Source organism: Danaus plexippus, chromosome 12 (assembly GCF_018135715.1).
Source record: "Danaus plexippus chromosome 12, MEX_DaPlex, whole genome shotgun sequence".
Lineage (NCBI taxonomy): Eukaryota > Metazoa > Arthropoda > Insecta > Lepidoptera > Nymphalidae > Danaus > Danaus plexippus.
Genome location: NC_083545.1, coordinates 2,732,151 through 2,759,049, shown reverse-complemented (window position 1 = coordinate 2,759,049; position 26,899 = coordinate 2,732,151). Strand labels below are relative to the sequence as shown.

General features: G+C 29.8%; 3 protein-coding genes across 3 annotated transcripts in view; 2 read left to right on the top strand and 1 right to left on the bottom strand.

Annotated features, from left to right (window-relative positions):
• The window catches only part of LOC116772428 (ATP-binding cassette sub-family G member 1), a 32,665-nt gene extending 17,989 nt beyond the window's left edge, over nt 1–14,676 (top strand). The window contains exons 3-10 of the mRNA XM_061522178.1: nt 3,130–3,250; nt 3,793–4,050; nt 4,261–4,447; nt 10,146–10,260; nt 10,797–11,210; nt 11,852–12,016; nt 12,288–12,544; nt 13,696–14,676. Of these exons, the coding sequence (XP_061378162.1) occupies nt 3,130–3,250; nt 3,793–4,050; nt 4,261–4,447; nt 10,146–10,260; nt 10,797–11,210; nt 11,852–12,016; nt 12,288–12,544; nt 13,696–14,037 (1,859 nt within the window). The 3' untranslated portion in view covers nt 14,038–14,676. The remainder of the gene's footprint in view (nt 1–3,129; nt 3,251–3,792; nt 4,051–4,260; nt 4,448–10,145; nt 10,261–10,796; nt 11,211–11,851; nt 12,017–12,287; nt 12,545–13,695) is intronic.
• A 1,764-nt stretch (nt 14,677–16,440) lies between these two features.
• LOC116772616 (serine/threonine-protein kinase RIO1) lies at nt 16,441–19,116 on the bottom strand. Its single transcript, XM_032664850.2, has 4 exons — nt 18,957–19,116; nt 17,463–18,614; nt 17,012–17,201; nt 16,441–16,725 (listed from the first exon to the last, which is right to left on the bottom strand). The coding sequence occupies exons 1-4, from the start codon at nt 19,017–19,019 to the stop codon at nt 16,568–16,570; spliced, it is 1,563 nt and encodes a 520-aa protein (XP_032520741.2). The 5' UTR covers nt 19,020–19,116; the 3' UTR covers nt 16,441–16,567.
• Nucleotides 19,117–23,422: 4,306 nt separating this feature from the next.
• On the top strand, nt 23,423–26,711 carry LOC116772509 (cysteine sulfinic acid decarboxylase). The gene is made up of 4 exons (XM_032664727.2): nt 23,423–23,808; nt 24,185–24,478; nt 25,497–25,864; nt 25,979–26,711. Exons 1-4 carry the CDS (start codon nt 23,548–23,550, stop codon nt 26,580–26,582), a joined length of 1,527 nt encoding a protein of 508 aa, XP_032520618.1. The 5' UTR covers nt 23,423–23,547; the 3' UTR covers nt 26,583–26,711.
• The last annotated feature ends 188 nt before the right edge of the window (nt 26,712–26,899 follow it).

Below are 26,899 nucleotides of genomic sequence, written 5' to 3'. Positions count from 1 at the left end.
GGAACCAATCGATTCACTGTACCGTACCCCAGTTTGGTTTCTATAAATAACAGACTGGATTGTATTTCCAGTGCATAGTAATTACGGGCCAACGACCGATGCACCTAGGACATTACACCCGGGCCATAACGGTTAGGTTGCATATTTGTGGACTAGGTCAAATACAACAACAAAAAATATGCCTAGTGGTTCAATACTATGATAAAATAAAGCGAATTGTTTTAATAAAACTATTATATCTATTACTATACTATAAACTAGTATATTCGGATTCACTACTCGTTTTTTACTATTTTAATTATGGACGAAATGAAAAATCGGCCTTTGACCACGGTTGCCGCAAAGTAACCGAAACGTCGGGAGTATGGAGATAAACTAATAAAAAACGTGTAGTAAATCGGAAAATATTAGTTTTATTCAAATGAATAGTCGCGAAAGTCTTAGATTCATAAAGTGATTTGTTCTTAATTCGTTGCCATGGATTTTCATAGAGCAAGAACATTAATAACAAGCGGCAATGTTGAATTATTTTCTCAAATAGAAATTTAATAAGAGCATCTAATCACACGATATAATTTATGTAAGGGGCAGATAATAAAACAACAAATATTAATATTATCCACAAAAAACTGTTTTTTTGAAGTTTGTAAAAGAGTAGGTGAATAAGAGATAATAACTTATCACAGGTCTTTGATAACCAGTTCTCGCAACCTAACACTGTATGTCAACTTGTTGCCAAAATTTAAAAACATTTTGTTAACATTTTGGAAATCGTTCCTATACTTTTTTTTTATTCTTTTCTTGACCTTATCCTGCCTGTTGATAATTCGTTTGAGTTACATTTTGTCACTGATTTTAATTTTTATTTACTTCAGATTGAGTCTTCTTATTCTTCTGATATTATTTTAATGTATTTTTGTATGGATGTTTATTGCTCAAAAATCTGTTTTCGATGGACCATTGTAGTAAAGAAGCTTACATTTAGGCTATAATTTATCCCTTCAATACGTTCAACTCCAGTAGAATTACGGCATAACAGTTGTTTAAAGTATGAAGTCGTGTGACACAGCCTGTAGATGTCACTGGTGGTTATAATTCCAAACTTCAAAAAAATTACAATCTTTCGCTTCACATTCACCTCAACTATTTAATTTGTAGAATACTTTATTGTGCTTTGAGATATTAACAACCTAAGACGGTAGATAACACAAAATGTCAAATAAAATTAAAAACAAACAATTTTATTGAAGATAAAATATCAACGATCTTGCAGAACGAAAAGCAAAATCTTCATATTTATGTTTAGTTTGTATACGGCGTTACTATTCTTAGGCGAATAATATAAGGAATTGGTATGTTAAGACAATCGAAATTTTTGGTACAAAATATTTAATTAATCTTAATTAATCCATTCAGTTAAAGATAAAAAAACGTTTGCGTAATAGGGTACAAGAATACAATTGTGGATCTGAAATAGGCAGTTTAATTTCTTATGCAAAAAAAACGCAATAAAATATGAATATTTTTTTTATAATTCTGATTTATTTTTGTTATTTATGATTTCTGTCAGAATTTCATACTTGAGATATATTCACACAACTTTGGAACGGTTGACAAAGAAAGTAGCTTTAGCTGTAGCTGTAGTTTAGCTATAAATATATATATAATAAATAGATATATATATATATAAATATTCCTTTAATGAGTGTTTATTTAAATAGATGAATAAATCGAATCGAAACGGAAAAAAAACACTGGAAATATGTGTCGGACTCGCAGATATATATAATTTTAATTCAGATTATTATAATACTCATATTAATATATAATTTGTTACTAATCAAATTATACAAACGTGAGCACATGATATTAAAGACAAACTTTTATCATAATTAACTTTCATTTGTTTTTATTTTTATCAATCGAAATATATTTTTGGATGATTATAAGTGATGTGAATATTAATTGATAAAAGATAAACATATTTTTATGAATCCTTTGTCCTTATATATATCTATATATATTTTGTCCTTATATATATATCTGGCTCATAACATAACATTACGTAATCTGGCTTAAGTAGCCGATCTAAATATCTTGTACCCCGCGAAAGTTGATAAAGTAATAGATAAATATAATTATCATTAAGTAGTGCTTTCTTTAATCATTCCTTATGTATATGTGTAAAAAAATCTTGTATATTTTCAACCATCTAATGTATTAGTTGATAATTGTATCAGAATATGTGTAAGATTTATATAAGATAATAAAAGTAGAAACGAAACTACTACAGGGCTTTCATTTTAGAATAAATAGAATCGTGTTTTTATTGCATGAGATTTCATGGAATAAAAAACCGAATTGTGAAGTGTTTAGTGTTGGAACATTACAAAGTACAAGCTATCGGTAGTTATTGGTTAATACTTACATATATTACTATTATTTGTTCTATCATTAGTACTCCTTACTACTTCCGAGCCTCACTTTTAGCAGGCGCCCTTAGAAAGTATGTACCCAAGGGGCTCTTCAGGTCCTTCAGGCCGGTCCCAGTACTGGCCCACTCTTCCGGTGACGCTGTAAAAGCCGCTGGGTTAATAGCAATACACAATTTAAAAAAAAACTACTTACTACTGCTACTATCATTACTACTGTTACTCATATTTTGAATTAAATTCAGTATTTATGTTATGTTTATGACTTCTCTGACGCCATATATATAATATATAAAAATCTGTTTAATAGTTTTTGAGTAAAAGATAAAATCTTTAACCTGAATTATCACCTTTTCTTACTTATAATATAAGTAAGGTATACGTTACTATTGTCATTATAATTAATAAATAGGATAGGCTATTACAAATTAATATTATGTTTATTACTAATAAATTAAATATTCGTCTCAGGCATGATATTGAACATAAATAACGACGTTCGTTATTTATTCATAAAAAAAATTGATAAAAATCTATGCATTTTTGATACTGGAGCTCGTTTAAATGCATATTAGACTAATTACACAAAAATATACATATTCATAACATTGTTGCCAGTAAATTATCTCACATATATTCGGTAAAATTTAAGAGTTTTCTATTGAATTATGATTCTAAAATAATAATATGTTTAAAGGTCCGGGCAAGCAAGTCGTAAAAGGCGTCAGTGGCAGATTTATGTCCGGACAACTCATAGCTATTATGGGACCTTCAGGAGCTGGCAAAAGTTCTCTATTGAATGTTATATCTGGATACAAGTATGTATTAAAACATTTTTTTCCTCTTCGTTCCCTTTCCATAATTATAATGTCACGTGCAAGAAAACATATGCATAGTTAGTGTAGAACAATTATGATCTATGGAAATTGATAATACTGGAAATCATAGCCTTAGTATGAATTTCAACGACAAACTAAGAACCTGGGTATTGGGTTGGAAAACATAGATCTGGGCAGACAAACAGTGTTGATATATATTCTTATAAAATAAAACATTGCAACATTGAGTATTTATTTTGATAATGATTTTGTGTTTAGAGTTCAGATTGCACAAAAAATACGTAAAGACTATTATATATCACACTCGTATCGGGAATGCTTCAAGGTATTTGAGAAAGCCCATGATTGATTTCGAAAATAAAACCACTACTAAAACATGGTCATTAATAGTTGGATAAGTGCTTGGGTTTATCAATAATATAACGAGTTGAGTTGGTCAATAAATTGCGATTAGCTTAAAAATACAGAGATCTTTATTAGGGCTTAACATGAAAGAAGAATAACAAAAAATATTTTATCAGGTCCGCTGGAGTCACAGGTGAGTTACTGGTGAACGGTCAGGCACGTGATGAACAGCAGTTCAAGAGATCGTCCTGTTACATCACACAAGAGGATCTTCATCAGCCATTGCTCACGGTGCGCGAAGCGATGGACGTTGCAGCCAAATTCAAGCTACCAAGGGGTGTTAAAATACCATCAGAGGAAATTTTGCAACAACTCGGGCTCTTGGAACACCAACATACAAAAACAGATTTATTATCTGGAGGGCAAAAGAAAAGGTGATTTACATTAATGTTACAAAAGTTACTGTTACAAAAACTATTTTACCTTGCGGAAGTGTTTTCAGTGAAATCTTGATTTATTTCGCTTACTCCATTAAGTAACCGGTCGTTAATATGGCGTAATATATGAGTTTTGTTACATATAAATACTTATGTAATTATACATTTAATTATAATTGTGATTTTCATTGAACATTGTTTCTGCAGATTATCTATAGCTCTAGAGCTGGTGAATAATCCACCAGTGTTCTTCTTGGATGAACCAACTAGCGGTCTCGACACAGTCACAACTTTGCAGTGCGTGAAATTGTTGAAGCAGTTGGCGAGGCAAGGACGAACCGTTGTGTGCACTATCCACCAGCCGCCGGCTTCTCTGTTCGAAATGTTTGATCAGGTATTTGCTTAGGGTTTGAAACAATGACGTCATCTGTATTATTGCTGCATACTTGCTGCTTAAGTGATTTAGTGTTACGTAAAAAGTAGCAATCCCAACGAACATAACGTCTTGGCAAATGTGTATCTTTATTACATTTTATTCGCCGTAATATTACCTAACTATACTGTGCTACAGTTACAATATGTGACATTCTAATAATTGTTTGTCAATGTCTATTCCTATTAAAGAAAATGTGACGCTCAAGGCCTCGCTTCAGCATTGATTATAAGCATCATGTGGTTGTAATAATCTCTTTATGTATGTTAATCGTAATCCTTTTCAATATTTAAAAGACACTCGTATTTTTACTAACACACGTTTTTAGGGTTATATATATCAAAACGAAAATAAAAAACTGTTTTAAGATACGTGATTTTTTTTTGTTGGAATACATCTGCAATGAATATAAATTTTAGAAATATTATTAAGAGTATATTTATAAAGGATAATGTCCGCTCATCTTGACTTTGGTAAAAGAGTTGAATGAACTAATGTCGTTCCGTACTTTTGTTTTGTATCCCTTCATTCCTTTAAAAAACATTTAAGTTTCTATAACTTTAGAATTTATCAGTATTTGTATTCGTTACATGTCACATTAATCAGGGCACAAGTTTGTATTCTTTTGAATCTTCTTTAAGACGATATTTCTTATTAAATTCTGTTTAAAAAACGAACTCTCGTATAACAAAAAACGTATATGTTAGTATTTATATACAGGTATAAATCTTTAGATGTGATATACAAAACTATTAAAATGTTAAATAAGAAGTATATGAAAAAAATTGTGATAGCTGAACTAGTAGATATAATAATACTAGCTTTAAAAACTCTTAATCTTTATGAGATTTGCCTGTTTGATATATTATATGAACTTAAAGTGTATTGCAAGCTTTTATATGGCAACAATTGCAAAAGCCAATACGTTTGCAATCGACTAATGACTTTATCCATTGCAAAAGTCGCAACATAATGGGAATGTTTTACATACAGTAGCTATTATTATTTGCGCAGTCAATTATGTTTGCACACATTATATGCTGTTTTTGTTACATATTACGTATTTATTTATAATATTAAAAGTGGGAATTGTTTGATTTTTTCTACTTGAAACCTAATTTGAAGGAAATTCATATCTAGAAAAAATATTGTTTTTTCTTTTTAAAACGCAAAACTTTCTCTTCTGTACTGGCTATTGCAATCATTACAAGGTTGACACAAAACTTCAGCCCACATAATAGGAAGACCATAACTATTGCGTAATCTAAAAATAATGCAAAAATTTCAATTACATATATCCGTTATGAGAAAAAAGTTTTACATATTTCTCGATAGAGCTTGAATGATGTATAAACATTAATGAGATTATCAACTTGCATTTAACACGAATATGCATTCATGAATTTTGAAAATCATGATTTTGGAAAGCTAATAAATACTAAAACTCTTGAGGAACTTAAAATAAGAATAAAGATCGATCTACCACGAGGAAATTGTATTTTGTTTCGATTTATGCGACCCTTAAACAGCACCACCCCGATATACAGACGTATTGTGATAAAATTATTTTTAAATATATCTTAATTAAGCATATACATACCCACTCAAATATTAAAAAAACACACTTGTTATCCAATTATAATCTTACAAAAAAAAAGTTTGCGCTTACAGAAATGATCAATGTTATATTTTGTTTTTACCAAACATCAATAGTGTTTTAACGGGAAATTACAATGAAAAACGTCGTTTCTGAATTTATATTCATTACAAAGAGGTTTCTATTTAACCAAGAATTACTTCCGTGTTTCTCGTAAACAGTTTTCGATGCAAGGTATACTCTGAAATATATAATAATTACGCGTGAACGCATATTACTTCGGGAGTAAAGTAAATCTAGATTTTATTACAACTATTTCTATTACTAATTTGCTAGTTATATTAACTCTGTCGTGATATAAAATGTGGTAATACTTCAGCAGTACACTCAGTCATACCCAGTCACAATACCTAAAACCTTGATGGCAAGATTTTAATCATTAAAACAATTGATTATGTGTCTATAAAATATAATAGATCTTCTATCTCGCTTGTTTTATTTATTGTAAGGCATCTCATAGTCCCTATAGTCAGATTATTATATATTTAAATATCCATTTATGCAGATATAATTATAAATTCTATAATAATGACAGCTTTGTTAGCTTGATATATTTATTATCCACAAAGTGAATACTTCGTTGTTCGTAATAAATCAATGTAAGTTTAATCGATTTGAATTTATTTCATCATTTTAAATATGTTTTACATATTAATATGTACGCGCATTTATTTTAAAGTTTAAACTCCGACGGGTTGTTATTGGACGATGGAAATTTTGTTTATGTATTATTTATGTAAATGTTTATTTTTAATAGTTAGTAAATAATATAAATCTGGTGAAATTAAGATATCAAAAGATTTTATTCAACATAAGTTTCTTTGCTTCTTTGCTGGCAACTATTTATTTGTGTAGATAACGGAAGGTCTCGAATTATTTCAATTTTATTTATTTAGATTATTCTGTTTTTCATTTCTTAATATGTTGTTGCACTTAATATATTAAAATTGTGATTATTTTATCTCTGTAATATGTAGATCGGTAAATATAACACTTTTACGCCTAAATGAATCGAAGTGGATTGGTAAATGATAAGATATTTAAAGAGTAATTTCTTGCTCTGACTGTTAATTATCACACAGGCCACAGTTTTATAAATTTTGCTTGTCAAATATACCTAAACCGGGGTTTGCAGGAATCATTTTCTTACTTCGGTCCTTATATGTATTTTTATATATTTACATGCAATTTAAAGTATATATTGCTTGTAAATATATAAAAATATAAAATAATTTAAAAAGAACGTTTAATTTATAACTAATAACCTTGTAAAAATTATTAATATAAATTTTGACAATAGACTTATTTCGTGTCAGGTAACAATAAAATCCTTGAGACCGTAGCAGAATTAGTTATGTAGAGAACAGTTAAAGTTAGCTCAACAAAAACGTCTGAACCGATTTCACGAAGTCCGTATTTTTTTGCTTTCAATTCAATGGGTTTGCGACTTGATTCGTCTACGATGACTGGTGATATTGAACAGTTGTTAGCCAACTGAAATAACTCACGTAAAATTATTCACTTTACTGCATATACACGCATTTTACTTAGATATTTATTTTACTTATACATACGTATTATTAACGAATGCTACGACAAAAACTTAATGTCATAATTATTTATCGTCGTAATAATTAAATGATTTACAGCAAGTTTCATTGTTATGTCAGGACGTCGCTAATGTACGTGTTACAAGTTATATTGAATAATATGTCAAATTAACAAGAAAATTATCAATAAATTATATTAATTCACTGTTTTTACGCTAGATAATGTAAGGTAATTAAAATATAGATGTTATTCTAATAGAAACGTGTGGACGTTTAAGTAATCCCGTTATGGATGTACAAAGTTTTGTTGTCAGTTTTCTCGTTCGTTCCTAGCATACAGGTATTACGTTTGTTTTTTAACCATAATACTATCAAATGGGTATTTGATAAATTAATAATTCTAAACAACTACCTCGGTAACATTATATGTTAGATTGTCTTAAGCTCCATATAAGTTAAATATCCCGATATCAGTATCGAAAACAGAGTCAAAACTGACGCACTGATTGTGGTCTGTATACGCGAGTGTATTTAAACTTGTGATCTAGGTCTTCGTCTATCCAATGTGCGTTTGTGTCTAAGTCAAAATTCATTATCGTTAAGGATATTTACACTACTACACACTTCATAGATAAATGTTATGACACACTGCCTGCACAAAGATTGGCATAATTAAATAATAATTTGCCATTGCGTGTAGAGTTTTTCATTGTTAAAACGTTACAGCAATTATTTTTAGGTAGTAGTATCACAGAGAATTATGTTGAAATGATTATTAGAAATGATGGGGAATTCTCGTTGAAAATTGTAGAGTTAACTCACTGAAGATTAACATTGGTTAAAATAAATAATTAATCATGTGTTTGGTATTTATTTAAAGAAATTATAAATATTGCCAAGCACGAAAGACAACTGCAGATTATTTTGGAATTTGGATCATCTCTGCTTTACTTTATAGTTGGTTAGCAAAATGGAGGCTCTTTAAAAAAAGCTATGAAATAACCAAGTATCTAATATAACCATTGCTGAACTGATCATAATCAAATAAGGCTTCAATCAAACATTTATTTAAATGTATGAATACAATAAATTTACTAATTTTAATAAACTATTACCCGGAAAAATCATCACGGAATAAAAGGATAAAACAATCTTAAAATCTGTTTATAATTGCAGTGTGCAAATTAATTACTTTAATTCTCACTTATATTTTGATTTTCAAATGTTTATATGTTGTTTCAGTCCAAACATTAAATATTTATAAAAACACGTAAAAAGAATAAATAGATCTTAATAGATTGATGTAATTGCAAACTTATCTTCGTCATAACAAAAGACTAACCGACCATTTTATGCGATATGGTATTGTAAAACAAAAACAAAAATAGTTTTGAATTAAAATTTAGAGTAAAAAATTATGTTTACAATTAAACTAATTACTTACGATTAAATATACTAAAATGAATATATCAAAGTTTACAAACATTACGACTTCTAGTGAGATATCCGGAAAGCAGTCTTTCGTCAGTGCCAAATGTATACCCATAACGCCTTAATGTAATATTTAGCGAGAATTTCTTTAGCAAATATGTCTACAAGAAGCCTAAAGAGATTTCGCATATCATTTTTAAATCGGACCTCTACAAGGTTTTGATTGATAAATAGTATTGCGATTAAAATGCCGAACCTTGAGATCGTCCGAGTTTAATTGACGATGATAATACTCACTTGGAACCTTGTATAATAATAAAGTGGTTCGCGAAGCACATTAAAAAATACACATTTGAATCAAGCGTTGCTTTTTTTTCGTTTAAAATATTCGGTGAATATTTTAATGAACATTTTATAATCAAGTAATAGGTCTATAATTATATAAAAAAAATAAGTTATAATAATTTCCTGTTATCTTGAATGAATGTTATCTTGAATGAAGTAGTTTTGATTTAATTAAATGAATAAAAAAAAATTACAAAAAATCCTTATCACACCTTGAAATATATTTTTTTGCCTAAACAGGATGGACTGAAATATTTTTTTTTAACAATTATTATATCTTTATATTATTTAGTTTAGGTTTTAATATTTATTGTATAATATCAATAGTATGTATGTCAAGTGCCTCATATAATTTCAAGTAAAGGGATATATTGAAGATTATAATATATCTTTAGCCATCTATGAACACCACTCGTGGCATCAAACATAACAATTACGGTTCGTTGACTTGCGCTATTCGTTTGTCATAGAATATGTTCATAGAAATATTTCCAGCAGTTTGTTATTTGTTTAAAATAAATTTTAAAAAGCATCTATTTATCAAATCGTCTCAATATATATTTTCGTCGTAAAATATTATAAATCCTAATTCTGCGTTAATATATTTAAGTATCCTGGAAGGTGGACAGTATTGTGTTAACATTGGAATACGCATAATATTAATATAATGTTTCAGGCGTATGTATTAGCAGATGGACGCTGCATCTATCAAGGAGATACTGAAGCAATGGTGCCACATCTACGGAGCATCGGTCTTGTTTGTCCGAGACACCACAATCCTGCAGACTTTAGTAAGCAACACTTTATACATACATTAATAAACTGACAACTCGAAAACTACTTAATTTGAGTCGATGTAGATATAGAAAAAAATTATTCGAAATAATTTTGCAACTTGTTTATATTGAAAAGAAGTATATTTTTTGAATAGTTTTTTGCTCATACTTAAAGATTTTTTGAACCTAATTAAGAAACACATTATATTATAACGTTATCTTAAAAGTAATAAGTTGTTTTTTGTTTAAGTTTCTGTAATCTTTAAATAGATTTTGTAAAAAATAATTTACGATTCATGTTTTTATATTCATAATTTATTGTAATATACCTGACCTTAAAAAAACTTTGTAAGTTAAGTGTTTAATAATAATTGCAACATTATGTCCATAATAGTATGAACAATATTAATTGCTTTATTATATTTAGATAACTTTAGATATCAAATTTGTATATTGTATGTTATGATGTTCTTAAACTCAAACATTTGGTTGATGTTTTTGTTATCCAAAACTATTTTTTCTTTAGTTAAATCTTCATATAAATATTATAGTTGTAATTTTTTATATATTTTTTTTTAGTTATCGAAGTACGGAAAATCCTGAAAACGTAAATATTATGTGCAACGAAACGTTAAATGGAAAAATTTATAAGTCATCTAAATTAGAAAATATAACGACTACTAGCGAACCCATGAACAACATGCAGCTAAAGATTTGCTATCAAACAGAAGATGAGAGCGGGGAAACGGAAATAGTGCTGTCAAACGAGAAATGCACATATAAAGTACAACAGTATAATGAGCCTAGTAACTCAACGATTTCATTGAGTCGAATGTCGACTGATGATTCGTCTTTAGCCTGGATGAAAGTACAAAAGTCGACAAGTCGCTTCCCAACTACTTATTTCCAACAGTTCTCAATACTTCTCTGCAGGATGTTGTTGCAAATATCAAGAAACAGACAGGGTGAGAAAAATTTACATTTCAAACTGTGACTGTAAAATCTTTGTTTATCGAAACGTTCGAAGTGTAGATATTTAATTACGTAATACAGTCACCTAGCCATTTGTAAATGTAATTAAGACGCAAATACCTATAGCTTTGGCATGACAAATTTTATTGTTGATAAGATATGCTAATGTGTGATTTTTTTTTTTACATAATGAACACTGCATCTGAATTTATTAGTACTAGAAAACGGAAAATCGCGTTAAAATAAATGATTTTAATATTAGTTTCTTTGCTAAATCTTTTGTAAGGAGTGTAGGTGTAAAATGTGAATAAAAAACTTAACAGCAAGATGTGGTATATTTCACAGTTTTGTACTAAAACTTTACGAGATATTACGGTCGGGTGACCATACGTGAATCATAGCCTTTGATGAATCTGATGCATTTAAAACGATGCGTCACATGTCCGTTATACATAGATTAATCTAATCGCCCCATTGTTTTCTAAAATAACTCATTTGCATGTGTCCTTTATGGATGATTGTTACGAATGGCACAATTATGAGATCAAAGTCAACGGATGGAATTACAGTACCTAGAAATTAAATCGAGTAGAAAAATAAGCGTGATTTTTTTTTAATTTGTTTTTTTTTCCAGCACTATGGATCCAAACGATACACCACGTGATGTGTGCGGTATTAGTGGGTATATGTTTCTTTAAGACGGCCAACGACGGCGCCCAAATGTTCAATCATTTGAAGATGTGCGTTGGGCTTGTCATATTCTTCGCGTATACACAAATTATGGTGCCCGTTTTAGTCTGTAAGTAGTTTATTGGGATTGAAAATAATAAAAAAAATATATACAGTTACTTGTCGATGATTATTATATTTTGCACGTTGTTTTAATCTTCTTTTAACAAAATAAACGTGACAGTGTTGAAGCCTATTGTACGTAGGCGATTTGAAAGAAAAGCAAATCTGCACACATCTTCGCAATCTTCTCAATTAGCGATTATTTTGTTGATATGATATTGTTATTGTAAGTATAGAAAGTACAGCATTTTTTATTAACAATTAATTCATGTTTTCAGATCCCCAAGAAGTAAAATTGGTTAAGAAAGAGCACTTTAATGGCTGGTACGGTTTGCTTCCGTACTATGCCGCATTAACGGTGTCGAAACTGCCGGTACAAATATCGTTAAATATGATATTCTGCACCACAGTGTTCTTCATGGTGGGAGTGCCTTTTACAATACCGAGATTCGTAATGTTCTGTGTTATTGGAAACATTATATCTTTGGTGTCCGAAGGTATCGGAATGGCCATCGGATCTATGTTTAGTGTGACGGTTAGTATCATCGTTTACATTGGTTTATTTTTTGGAACATTTGACATAAAAAATGCAGTTAAAATTAAAGGTTATTAATGCTACGCTTTTTTCTAATTGATATATTTTTTTACCAAAAACAGTTCTTTTGTGACCTTCTAATTAATTAATCAAAATGCGTACCTACACTATTATTTTTTTAATGTTTTTAGTGGCTCGGCTCTTGTTGACGAACTTTGTAATATCAGAGATGAATGACACAAAAAAGAGATAGTCTTAGTCCCGAATTACAGCTAATTTAATATAAAAACACATTCAAGTAGGTTCGCAAATTTTTGCGACGTCAGTAGTGATATAGAGCGAGTATTATGCCTAAATAACTATATATGTAAATATATAGATATAGGGTCATATTTAAAGTAAAAGAATGCAGATATCATTAATATTAAAAAATTAATTATCAGAGTTCTCACAAACAACTTTTTTTACAAGTACTTTTTATGTTATTGCACATTCCGTATTTGCTATAATATAAATAGTTTCCTATTTAATGTGTCGAAGAATTCCAACGAAGCTGCGATTATTAGCTTGTTGAGTAATGAATACATACACGCACATATAAACTTTCATATTTATAATATTATTAAGAAGTGAAAGTAGTGTGTTTTGTTGAAAGCCTTATAAGATAAAGAGTAACTTTCATGTAAAATATTATATTTTCTGAGTATTGTTGAAAGCAGTTACCGCGAGTATCATATAGAAGACTAAAAAATAGATGGATTGTGATTTTAATGTATTCTATTCGTAAGATTTGTCTTGTTTAAGTTGCGGCTAAAGTACGAATTAAAATAATACATTGAATATAAAATAATTCCAATAAAACTAATATTTTTCGGATAAACTATGCGTGATATATGTAAAAAACACATACTCCCGACGTTTCGGTACTTTTCAGCAACCGTGATCACAGACAGACGAGATGTCCGAATGTAGTAACCGGAACGTCGGGAGTATGTAGTTTTTTACAAAAATAAACCACGCGTAGTTTATCCGAAAAATGTTAGTGTCATTTAAATGAATAAAACTCTCGAAAATCTTAGATCTCATAATTCCAATAAAACACGAAATAAAAGTAGTCCAATATAAAGTATTACGACGCCATTACATTACAGAACGGCTGTGCTATTGGCCCAGCAGCGATAGCACCGTTCCTCGGCCTGGCGATCTACGGCTTCGATTTCGCTCACAGGATCCCGTTAATCATGAACATCATCATGAAGACCTCGTACATCAGATGCGGTGTTGTCGCCATGGTTCTAACCGTGTTCGGTTTCGGACGAAAACCTTTGGAATGTAAAGAAATGTACTGTCACTTCGCCAAACCCGATGTCCTCATGAAATATCTAGATATAGAAAATAGTTCGGTTTACTTTGAAATTGCTATTATGGTGTTTATCATGGTATCTGTACGGTTTCTGTGTTATATGGGATTGAGATGGCGTTTCGCGACATGATATGCCATAAGCAGTTTAAATTACAACGACTGCAAACTAAATGTGTGATATCGTAAATTGTAGCTGTCACGGTTACATTCTAATGATCGTATGCATTATAGTAAAAACCAAAGAACATATCTATAAGATATTACGGGGGCAATGGGAAAATTTTTAATGATATTTAATGTATGAAAATGTATGTTTTCTCACGATCCAGCCATTAAATACATGAGTTTTGTAATATCATCCAAGATTTTAATGTATCGTCATTATACTATTTACATAAAAACTAAAACCTTCTTAGAATGCGGTGTTTTAATGGAGAGGTATATTTACTTAACGACGGCGATTTTGGTCGCCATTTGTTCATTTTGTTAAAATTAGATGGGAGAGATTTAAAATACATCATTTATAAAAACAGGACATGCAAAAAATCTAACAACAAACTATCAAACAACAGAGGAGCCCACAAGGAGCTATATTTTATACTTTTTAAAGTGGTATTAAAAAGACAATGAATTTAATTCATAAGTATTATATAAGAGCTTATAAAGCGTTTTATATATAGTATACCTAAAAAAGTGATTATAAATAATATTATTTAAATAAATTATGGTAAGGAGTTTTGACTTTTATAAATAAAATATTTTAAATAAATACATTTTTTTTAATTTCTTTCACCTATTCCGTTATACGGAAAATGTTATTGTGTGAAGTTTTATTATTTTAATACGTACATCAATGAATATACTCGAAAATCTTAGATCTCAATGGATAAGTCATATCATCAATAATTACATTTTCATCATCATTATCATCATCAGTCTATCGGAGCCCACTGCTGAGCAAAGGCCTCTTCTCTCATGGAGAAGGTGATTATATTGTAGTGAGGTTGAAAATAGCAGTCATTTTAGAGTTACGATTATGTAATTATTATAACGCTTTAAAAACAGCTTTTAAAAAGTAGTAATTTAATCAGGGTAAATCGACCAATTTTAGAACTGCAAGAACAGTCTTTGAGTCAGTCTGAAATTAAATCACTAGTTAGTTATGGTAATGATAATAATATTATTTGAAATATCAAAACTTAGACTTGACTAATAAAACTTTGCTCTTTGTTTCTGTTACCATTTTTATGTAACTTAATTGTAATCAATAAGCATTTTATATTTAAATACATAAGAAAACAAAAAATCTATTATTTGCATAGAAATTCTCAACTTAGACAGTTAAATTAGCAAGTAGGTAGGTACATCATTATTATTAAAAATATTAAGAATGGCAACTTATAAGCTAAGGTATAATAAAACGCAAGGTTTTCTTTTGTTTACATAAAATATTAAAAAAACGTTTCCTTTTTCTAGGTATACTTAATTTAATTTCTCTTTATCTTTACCTTGGCTATAGGGATAGCACTAATATATTGTTTTATTTTATTCCGTTATATTTTATTAAATATATATATAGATATATTAACACTACATATTTTATTATACACATTACTTCCAATAATCAGCTTTTACTATTAGCAATGTATAAAGAAAAATATGCGGTAGACTCATGATCAATTAATTTAAAAATTTTGTTGTAGAGCAAAAAGTTACCTGTTGACTGTATTTGTAAGAATCCTAATATTGACCAATCTAATCTAATGGTATTAACGAAATTTGATAAATTTATTGTTCCCTTGAGGGGCACGTAAAATAAATAAAATATCTCTTCAAATGTTACGTTTAGACTTTAGAGGTATCGATAACTATATAGTATATAGAAAGTATCATTTAACGGAATAGCCGTGATATGTTGTAATTTATAAAGAATTAACCTTAAAAAAAAACATCACTGGCACAAAAATCGGCGCCGATTACCAATACAATACTATACATTTTTTCCCTTTGAATTGAAGTCTATGGAATCCTTGAAGAATCCAATCATAGGAGAAGTGAAAATGCTTTTGTAATTTACCCTAATAATATTTTTTAAAGATTATTTTAAATAGTTATATAAAACCTTTACCTAACAATAAATAACACATGCAGTTTTTGCACACACACATGCAAATATTGTCTGCATACAACACGAGATTTGTATTACGTCCTTGAGATTAGTTGTGCCTACCGCCGGTCTGTCTGCATAGCGGCGCTAGCAGTTAGCAGCGGCCCATCGAAAATGTTTCGTTTTCTGTTTATAGATGGCAGTTTTATCAATTTTACCAAATCGTGAGTCAAATGACATTTTATTAATTGTTTGTAAACAATTAAACATTCGTATTGCGTATTGTATGATTTAAAGTATCCAAGTAAGAATTAAACAATGTAGGTTTAGTTTTTGTATGGGTAGGGTATGCAGTGCTTATTTGCATCTGTGGTGTGCACGCCACTGTATGCATGCCACTTTATGCATATAAAATGATGAAAAGGCAACAGTTTACAGCTTTTAATCTATATATCTCTATACAATGAAGTTCATGTAAGAGTTCTTACAAATAAACAATTGTAATCAAAAATATTACAAATACATATATGTATATAAATTATTGTCTTCTTATTTATTTCTTAACAGAGGCCTTATCTCTTCTTTTTTTAATATGTTTCTTGGTTTTAGTTTTCCTCTTTTCAGCCTTTTCTTCTTTAACGGCCTTCTTTCTTGCCTTTTTGCTGTTTGGTGATTCATCTCTTGGTCGAGCGCTGTTTTTAAATTTTGTTCCTGTAATTTTTACAAATGCTGTGTTTTAGTTGTCATCTGAGACATATTACTGAAATATGTCAGTTTTAAAAGTAATAATTACAACTTAAAATCATTTTACAAATGAAATACTGTATTGGATTTAATTACTGGCAGGTTAAACAAAAACTTTTGTAATAAGGGAGATAATGCCTTCTTTTTAATTTGACAAAACATTTTTATCTTCATGAACTGCTAAGTAAAAAAAAGAATTTTAAAGAATTGCTTTATATTTATAATAAGATCTGATATATTATAATCTTCATACTTTCTCCATCATCTTCATCTTCATCATCACTGCTGCCTGAACCAGAGCATGATACGTCTTCGTCTTGTAATATCTGAGGCTTATCAACCGTCCCCGTGAAATCTTCATTGAATCCAGCTATCTTCTGGTATATAAGATCTTCTGTTTCACCTTTCTTTGCCTTGTTTATGTCGCGTTCATAATTTATAACCTGAAATTATAAATAATAATAATAAAAATGTAAGGCTTTTTGTACGAAAGTTGCGAAATACCTTAATCACATTGAGTCTAGATGTAGAAGATTTATGGAATAATTTAAATAATGATATATGTAGTGATGTAAATTATTTTAAAAGACCTAATTTATAAGAAAAAAATAAAAGTCTATATATATTTAGATAAGTATTCAACAAATCAACTATTAGTTGTTGTTCATAATTATAATTATACAGAGTTATCGTATATAATATACCTCGTCGAGTCTCTTTGGAATGTACACATTCTTAAACGCCTCCTCTTCAATTTGTTCTTGTGCCGTCAACTCCTCAAAATTCCTAGATGCAGCCTTCTCAGACAATTTCTCGAGACACTCCTCAAGATTACTTTCATTAATAGATGCATCAGTTATGAAATCAAATAATTCCTTCACGGTCAATGTTGCGACACCTCTTTTTCTGAAGAAATCGGATATATTAGTGCAGTCTTTCCTTAAGAATTCAAATGCATGGGGATGATCATGTTCCACCGATTGTGATACATCAATGACAACTACATTGCCGTTGTGATACAAAAGATTAAACTCGGAGAGATCTGCATGAACTAATTTGCATATATTAAACATTTTCCACATCATAACAATGCAATCTCTATACAAAGACCTAGCTGTTGATTGTGATATCTCTACATCTTTCAGCTTGGGAGACGGCCAGCCATTTTCTCCCATGAAAGACATCACCAATACATGACTCCTCAATATTATTGGTTCGGGCACATTTAGTTTAGCATTGTATAATCTAACAAGATTTCTCATTTCCTTTTCAGCCCATGTCCTGACCATTTTCCGAGGGTTTGATCTACAATAACCATTCCTGAAACGATACTCTCCAGAGACATATTTATCACGATCCTTAAAAACTAGGATAGATGTCTTAAATATTTTCACGGCATAATCCTTCCCGTCTTTCGATGTGGCATGGTAAACATTCGCTTCTTTGCCAGTCGATATGCAGCCATTGATTTCGTTGATGATTCCCCTGTTTAACAATTTGAAAAGTATCATCTTTGTACGTGGGTCCATGACTTGTTCCACTGTTGCTCTGTCATGTTTATCTTTGATTTTGATTCTTTCACTGTCCGTTTTCTTGTCATTAAGATCCATAAACCTTTCAGTTTTCTCATTGAATGTTGGTTCATATTTGTCAACATTTATTTTATGAATATATCTTTTGAATAGCTTCTCGCTCGGTTGGTATGAACTCACTTTGGTTGTTGGATTTTGTGGATTAATATTCTCCTTTTTCTTACTTGTTTGCACTTCTCCATCTGAATCATAAAAATAATCATCTGAATCAAGCTCTTCTTCTTCTTCGCTGCTAATTTTCCGTATTTCTGGTTCTTCTGAAAACTGTAATTTAGGAAAGTAGAAATATTCAGATAAATTTATTTAAATTATATTGTCTATTAATATTTTTTACAATTTTAGCTCATACCTTAGAATTATTGAAGTGAACAAAAAATATATAATTACTTAAATTCGAGTGTTTTTAAGAGTTACAGCTGACACTATAATATGTAAACATTAACAATAATAATTGTTGTTAGTGTATTTGATTTTGCTGGTGCTATTTTTTTAAACAATAATGTAGTTTATTATGTAAAAGGGTTTTTGTGACTAGAAATATCTTGTAAATAAAGGCAAATGAAAGGAACTATTGTCTAATTAAAATACTTTTAGTTGAGTACTCACTCGAACTGTTTTCACCTTAGTCGATATATCGTCTTCGTAATCACTGAATTGACCGTCAGACATTATAAAATTAATAAAATTAACTATATTGGAGAACTTTAACAGTCACGTTTTCTCTTTATAACCAAAATAACAAATTGTCTAATGACACCGTCCACACGTTTCTGACAGTGACATTTAATAGATACATTTTATATTCCTTTTAGGTTGGAATAAAAAACCGGTAAGGATTTAATTATTGATGGTTATTTAAAATCATTATAATGAATTAGGTAGATCTTAATAACGCAGAACTTTCTACGGTATTGCTTCAACTACTATCAACCTTGTACTTACATGAAAAATTTATCTTTTATCAGAGAAATGTAATATCCGAGACAGAAGAAAAAATACAAGAAAATTAAGGTTTTTGTAAAATCATTGCAATTTGAAGCAGAAATCTTGTAAGGTAACAAATAGTATCGTCAATAAGAGAAATAATAAGTATACGAGTCGATATTTTGGGTTAGAATATACAGAATTTCTCTAACTTTTGACAAAAAACTCTAATTTTAGTTAAAGACAAACATTTCAGGTAGACTGTTTAAATAATGGTCATGGAATAGTTATATTAATTTATTTTTTATAAAAAAAAATTATACATGATAAATAAAAATAAATGTAAGAAAGAGTTTATGCTTTTTTATTATAAACTGTTGTAATATTTTAATTAAATTATATTGTCATACATTACCTTTACATTATTTTAAAAATAAGTGATATATATGTATATATATATCTTAAGATTTATTTTACCTTTTATTGAATATTTAACAATTTTTTGAGGTGTTAGAGTCTAACTGTGGTCATATTACTACAGCTCGAACTTTGGCTGGCTCGACCGGGGAAGTACCACCAGCAAAGCAGTCCTGAATGTCTGCGTTTCGTCTGATGAGTGAGTGAGAGAGCCGGTAGCCTTTTTCTTATTCCGATCCTTTCCTCCCACAATCTTCCAAAATCAATGTCAACAACAATTCGTAACATCTCTTATGTTGCAGATGTCCATGGGTAACGCTGACTATATTTTATCAATTAGGCCATTTGCTCGGTTGCCCCTTTGACATGAAAAATACTATTCCTTAATTATAAAAATATCTGATACATGAATTCTAACTTTAAAGTAACAGAATTCACAACTAAAAAAACAACATTATTTTTTTAATCTTTTAGTAAACAAAATGCACATATATTTAAATAAAAAACAGTTTTGGGAGATGGATAATAAATAATAATAATTTAAATGCAATATGTGTCATCGAGTATGAAGTGTCCCATGCATATTTTATTAGCTGAAAATTTAATAATTATTATTGTACAATTCACCACAGAATTATTAGCAATGTTTTATAAACTTGTACAGAAATATCTATTTTAATAAATTTATATTCTACTTACGCAGCAATGATGCTTCGGAGAAGCATATTAAAGTGGTAGAGATCAATTTACCTCGTACCAGTGGATCTTTGCAAGCAACGAGCAAACTTTTTTAATTTTTTAGTCGAAGGTAAGAGAAAAAAAATGAAAAAAAAATTCTAAATCGTGATAAACATAAGCAACAATAAAATTTTGTCACATATGGGCTACATCTAGTTTATGTCAAAAGAAGAAAGTGAAAGCAATAATTATTAGAAGAAGAAATTTATTGTTCTATTTAAATAATTGAAAATTGATCGTTAACAAACATTAAACATACTTAATATAACGTACTAAAACGTTACAAGAAAAGCTCTGTTCTTATTATTCAAAATATATTGCGTTTTGACCTTGACAATGAATTTGTTTTATTAAAAATAACTTACCAATAAAAGGGGTCGCTTGATTGAGGAATCATCCAATTCAATGTTAATTGAAAGAATGATCAAATTGTTACTTGTTTATTTAATTTTTAATATTCGTTATTGGACAAAAGGACGGTACGGCTAACATTATAAAACATACACTTCTAAAATGTTTGTTCCCAATCTTACTCATACAATTGCAATTACATTTTCCAAATGCACAAATACACGTTGCAAACATTACACATACTAGTAATGTGTACAGGCATCCTACGGTTGTTCCGCGTAAAGCGGTAGTGAATGGACGATTTATTTGTATACAACCTTCCATGAAAGAATAATTTACTACAAAAACAGCGTCTAAGTCGTTTGCTTAGTTTTGTAGTTTGCGGAAATATGTTGACAAAAGCGGAGAAAGGTATTTTATTTAATATGTCATTGTATCTAATTAAGATACCTAGGAATTAAAAACGAACAGAAATTCATTTAAATTCTAACTATTCTGTTCAAGCCTTTAGAACGCTTAGGAAGTATTCTATTCTGGATTTTACAGTTGCTGTTTCTGAACATACAAAACTTTTATTATTAGATGTAATAAGATGATTAAAAAAACTTTCGCAAAACTTTATGGGTAAATAGCCTTTATATGGTTTTGGTCCAAAATAAATTTGATTGATGCTAAATTTTGTATACAAATGAATACAAATTAAGCATTTTTCTTTCCAATGAAGGATTTCGTTTAATTTTTTTTTTCTTTAAACGTTGCGAACAGATAATAAAACAAAGTTAGATAAAAATAACTGAAGGAGATATTAATCAAAAATAAATTTTTAATCAGTCGGTCATCGCAGAATTTGAAAGCTACTAATAAATGATATAATTAATATTATAATGTAGTCGATTATAGATAAAATTTGAGATTATAAGGTTCATTATCACGACCTAAGCTATTGTAAAGAAATAGCTTGCAACTTAATGTAATAAATAATAACGCAACTTGCGAATCTCAATAAAGAACATTTAATTATTGCGCAAAATATGTCGTCTACTGAAACGTATATTAAATATTCATTCAAGAATTACTCAATATTTTCCGTATCAGAATATTTTCCTGTTACTAAACTAAAAATTTTAGCTGAAGTGATTCTTATTTCTTGTAATTATAATGGGATAATGGGATAGGGGGATATTTTCTGTTTATTTTACTGTGACACTAAAGTTCACAAACCATTCAATAAAAAAACGATCTAAATAGCTATAACCTAATACCATTCAGTCTGGGTGATCAGATTTGATTATCAATAAAAAAAAATAGCACCAGGAATTGCTGTTATACGAGTATAGCACCTCTATATAGGATCATTCGAAAAAAATTCGGCAAATTACTAATTGGTAAAGGCGTTGATCTTGTAAGTGCTGAAAATGGAGTTTTAAAAGTTTAATAGATCGAACAATAAATATGGAATACAGCCTACAGCAGTTAGCTGTACAAATAGATATTACATAGGTTTTGATATAACCTTTCATTAGTTAAGATAACAAATTGTTTCATTAAAACATAAACAATTAGGGAATATCGGGATAACAAGCAACAATTCTAGGTATAAACACAAAATCTTATCATAATCACTTCTGTATTCTAAAGGATAATAACCTAGTATCGAGCTTAACACAATTACTGTAAAACTTGATTAATGAAGACGGTAATAAAATTGTTCAGTGATAAGGTTGCTTTGAGTAAAACGTAAATTTGCCAACTTTGAATAACAACAGTAGGTTTGAGACAAAGCATCTTTTATTTTAAGTAACTAACAATAGTTAAACTAACTATGATGCTTAGATATTGTTTCTTTCGACATGATGTTGTATCAACGTATATCATATTGTTTTAATTGATGATATTTTTGTGTTTTACCTTGAAAACAATATTATAATTTTATTCTACTTTACTTTCTTTAAATAAATTAGTATGTACTCATCATTTTTCATGGGCGAATGTTTTTCAAATCGCTTAATTGGGATATCCTCGTATTCTACTAAGAAACGAATAATTATCACTTTTTATACATGACATTATATATATTTAGCAATCGTTCGTCAAAATTTGCTAAATTTGAGTGCAAGTGCAAAAAAAAAGAAATTTATTCCAAAAATTGTTTTCCATTGGAATCCATATCAAATTAAACTCGATGGTCATTCGCAGTTGACTAGTCATGTAACAAAGGTCAAATCTGACCATAGTGCAACTAATTACCGTTATAATAAGAGTTCAAGGTAAAAAAAAACTATTTTTGGAGAGCTGGTATGAATATATAATTAATAAAATTCATTAATAAGCCCAGAAGCGAGGTAGTGTGAATAAACAATCAATACATTCCTATTATATCTTAGTTATATAACACATTACAGTCATCATTCTAATGTGTTATGGATACAAAAAAATATATATAGCTGTTGCCATAGATGAATAGCTAACGTAATTGCTAAAATAGTCGTAAATACAACGTATAATTACTTCTAGGTTTATCCACACATTGACAACCCTAATTGAAAATATAAATTATTATTTGATTTGATTACGATTTACTGCAGTAACCTTATAAAGTGAATTGAATCCAACGCGAAGTATTTAAGGACGCTTCAAAAGCATTTACGGTCCAAAATCGCACTGCTAATGGCAGAGACCGCTCGCAATCGAACGAACTTATAAAAAAATCATACCAATTCAATGGTATTGTTGAAAATTGTCTAAAATAAATTCGAAAATTACGAAAATGCGTGTCGATTCAAAGATAATTGTGAAGAAAGAAACACAAGACGAAAACCTATATCAAAGTTTAGCCGAGAGATCGAAGCATGAAGAATTTTTAAGAAAAGCGGTAGATTTGCTAGTGGAGAGGGTGGTTTTTGGGAGGTCAACGAGGAGTTCCAAGGTTGTGGAGTGGGCTGCACCAGATGAAATCAAAAAGGCGATTGACCTTAAACCTCGGTTGGGACCTGCGAGTCATGATGAGTTGCTAGCGTTTATGGCTAACGTAAGTATTATGCTACAATATTCCTAAATCATGTATTAGTTCTCTAAATCTGTGGACCGTAATACAAATAAAAATATAAAACTAAACAGGCTAAGAGATTTTGTAACTTTTTTATACATTTAATTGTATCATAATTGTTCTTTTTGTTAATTGATATCTAAAATGGCTAGATCTATTGACAAGTTATGTAACTTAAAATAAATAATACTTTTTATATTTTATAAATTTTATTACCACGTTTTGTTATTAAATTATCTCTTTGATTTTATAAAAGGAATATGAAATTCATTTGAACATTATGCGTGTACTGTGTGCATATCAAATAATTATTAATTGTATTCTGATCAGATTCATCAATGGTTAATACGGTTTGCAGGTGGCTCGTTACTCTGTGAACACAGGTCACCCATATTTCGTGAATCAGCTGTTCTCATCTGTTGACCCATACGGCCTGGTCGGACAATGGTTGACCGATGCGCTGAATCCGAGTGTCTACACCTTTGAGGTTGCACCAGTTTTTACTTTGATGGAAGAGGAGGTGTTACGTGAGATGCGTAAGATCGTAGGATGGCCGGAAGGGGAGGGCGATGGAATATTTTGTCCGGGAGGCTCTATAGCCAATGGATACGCGATCAGCTGCGCTCGTCACCACTTTTATCCGGAAGTTAAGGTTGGTTTATAACAATATATATAGTATAATATATTTTTTGCAGTTCATAAAATATGATACTATTTTTGTTAAAATCATTTGTATAAATAAGAACATAAAAATCTGATTGATATTTCTTAAGTTATTCTTTGAGGTCACTAAAAATCTAAACGTTGACTTGACTCATATTAATAATTTCCTAATAATTATATCAATGGCATTAATTAAGGAATATAAATTTAAATACATAAAAATAATAGGTTTTGGTGCTTACTATTTAAAATGCAAGGCATATTCTATCGACATAAAATCTCTTAAAAGTCTTAATGTCTATGTCTTATCGACATACAATCTCTTGTTGCACATTACTAATAGTAATTACCATTGTCCTTCGCAGCAGTCCATAATGGTCTGTTGAGTTTTTTAATAAAGTAATAAAATTGCTATTAAATTACAAAGTTTGTTCCATACTAGCGAATCAATTGTTAAGACAAAGGAAATACTTAGTTACCTTAACCTAGTTACTTCTGGCTGCGTGATGTAGAACACATGTTGCGTAACGTGTCAAATATATATATAATAGAATATCATAAATATTTATTAACGTCACAGAAAAAGATTATACTGCTTTGATAATTAAAAATATATATTAGACAAAATATTTTTAATACACTCTATACGAAATTGTTCAGTTAACAGAATTATCTTATAAATATCCGTTATCTCTTTTAATTTTTCATCTAAATTATACTTTAGTCATATAAATCAAACACAACATTATTAATTGTAAATAAAACGTCATTCGTCATAACAGATTTTCCCTGTTTGCAATATCATACTGATGAAAGAATATGACTTACTTGGAATTGTCCTTAGTGTTAAAAGTAAATACCCTAAATATTTTCCGGGTGCATTACGTACATAGTAACTCTTTTCCTTACAAACATATAAACTTTATGGTGTATAAACATTAGGACTTATCTTACATCGTCATATTCCGATGATGTAAGATAATTAATTGAATACTAATTGTTTTCAGTATAAAGGTGTACATGCAGTTCCAAAGTTAGTGTTATTTACATCCGAGCTTGCTCATTATTCTACAAAGAAAATGGCTGCTTTCATGGGGATCGGTAGCGACAACTGCGTCAATATTAAGACGGACGATGTTGGAAAGATGAATATAGTGGATTTAGAAATGAAAATTAAGATCGCTATTGATAATAAATGCACTCCATTTATGGTCACAGCTACTTCGGGAACCACAGTTTTCGGTGCTTTTGATCCTTTAGTAGCTATATCCGATTTATGCAAGAAATACAATCTTTGGCTACATGTTGATGCAGCTTGGGGTGGAGGTGCACTCATGTCGAAGAAACATAGACATCTCTTAAACGGAATTGAACTGTAATATTGGTTTCTTAATTTTTTATGTTTGCAATAAATTCTATATAGTTTGCATTTTTTTAATGTCTCTGAGTGTTAAAATTAGTACTAATTTCTATTATTTTTTTATTTCAGAGCCGATTCCGTTACATGGAATCCACATAAACTTCTGGCAGCTCCACAACAATGCTCTACTTTTTTAACCAGGCACAAAAAGGTGCTCAGTGAAGGGCACTCCTCGAATGCCAAGTATCTTTTCCAAAAAGATAAATTCTACGATACGTCATACGATACCGGTGACAAACATATTCAATGCGGTAGGCGAGCAGATGTCTTGAAGTTTTGGTTCATGTGGAAGGCAAAAGGCACAGAAGGTTTCGAAAAACACGTCGACAAGTTATTTGATAACGCAAAATATTTTCTTGATCACATCAAACAAAGAGAAGGCTTCCAGCTCGTTATAGCAGAACCGCAATGCACTAACATTATGTTCTGGTACATTCCTAAATGTCTGCGCGGATGCGAGAACGATGCTGATTATTACGAAAGATTGCATAAGGTGGCACCTAAAATAAAAGAAAGGATGATAAAAGAGGGAAGTATGATGGTCACGTATCAGCCACAAGGTGATCTCGTGAACTTTTTCCGTATTGTTTTTCAAAACTCTGCTCTTGACCACAAGGATATGGTTTACTTTGCTAATGAATTTGAAAGGCTCGGATCGGACATGATTGTCTAAAAATACTTTATTTGCATTGCAAATGTATTGTATCTTATTTTTATTTAGCCTGTGATTCTTAATTATAGTTTGATATTTATTTGGAATAGAATTTAAGGTGTCGCTTATAAATAAACGAAATATATCTTACAGTCATCCATTTTCTTTTACTTAACCCATTCCCGTGTTGGTATGTACAATATACTTATATATACTCGTATGTGATCTGACATTTTGTGAAATAAGGTAAATCTTTTCCTACATCTTATTAGTAACATCGTGTTTTCTGATCACAAAACATTTTGAAACCTAGCAATTGCGCCTTTATAAAATGGACA

Excerpts from the sequence above, each read along its gene's own strand:
- LOC116772509 (XM_032664727.2), top strand. The coding sequence starts at position 23,548 with ATGCGTGTCGATTCAAAGATAATTGTGAAGAAAGAAACACAAGACGAA. Across the intron at positions 23,809-24,184 it reads TGCTAGCGTTTATGGCTAAC|GTGGCTCGTTACTCTGTGAA; the intron begins GTAAGTATTATG and ends TACGGTTTGCAG. Across the intron at positions 24,479-25,496 it reads ACTTTTATCCGGAAGTTAAG|TATAAAGGTGTACATGCAGT; the intron begins GTTGGTTTATAA and ends AATTGTTTTCAG.
- LOC116772616 (XM_032664850.2), bottom strand. The coding sequence starts at position 19,019 with ATGTCTGACGGTCAATTCAGTGATTACGAAGACGATATATCGACTAAG. Across the intron at positions 18,615-18,956 it reads CTAAGGTGAAAACAGTTCGA|TTTTCAGAAGAACCAGAAAT; the intron begins GTGAGTACTCAA and ends CCTAAATTACAG. Across the intron at positions 16,726-17,011 it reads AGATGAAGATGATGGAGAAA|GAACAAAATTTAAAAACAGC; the intron begins GTATGAAGATTA and ends TAAAAATTACAG.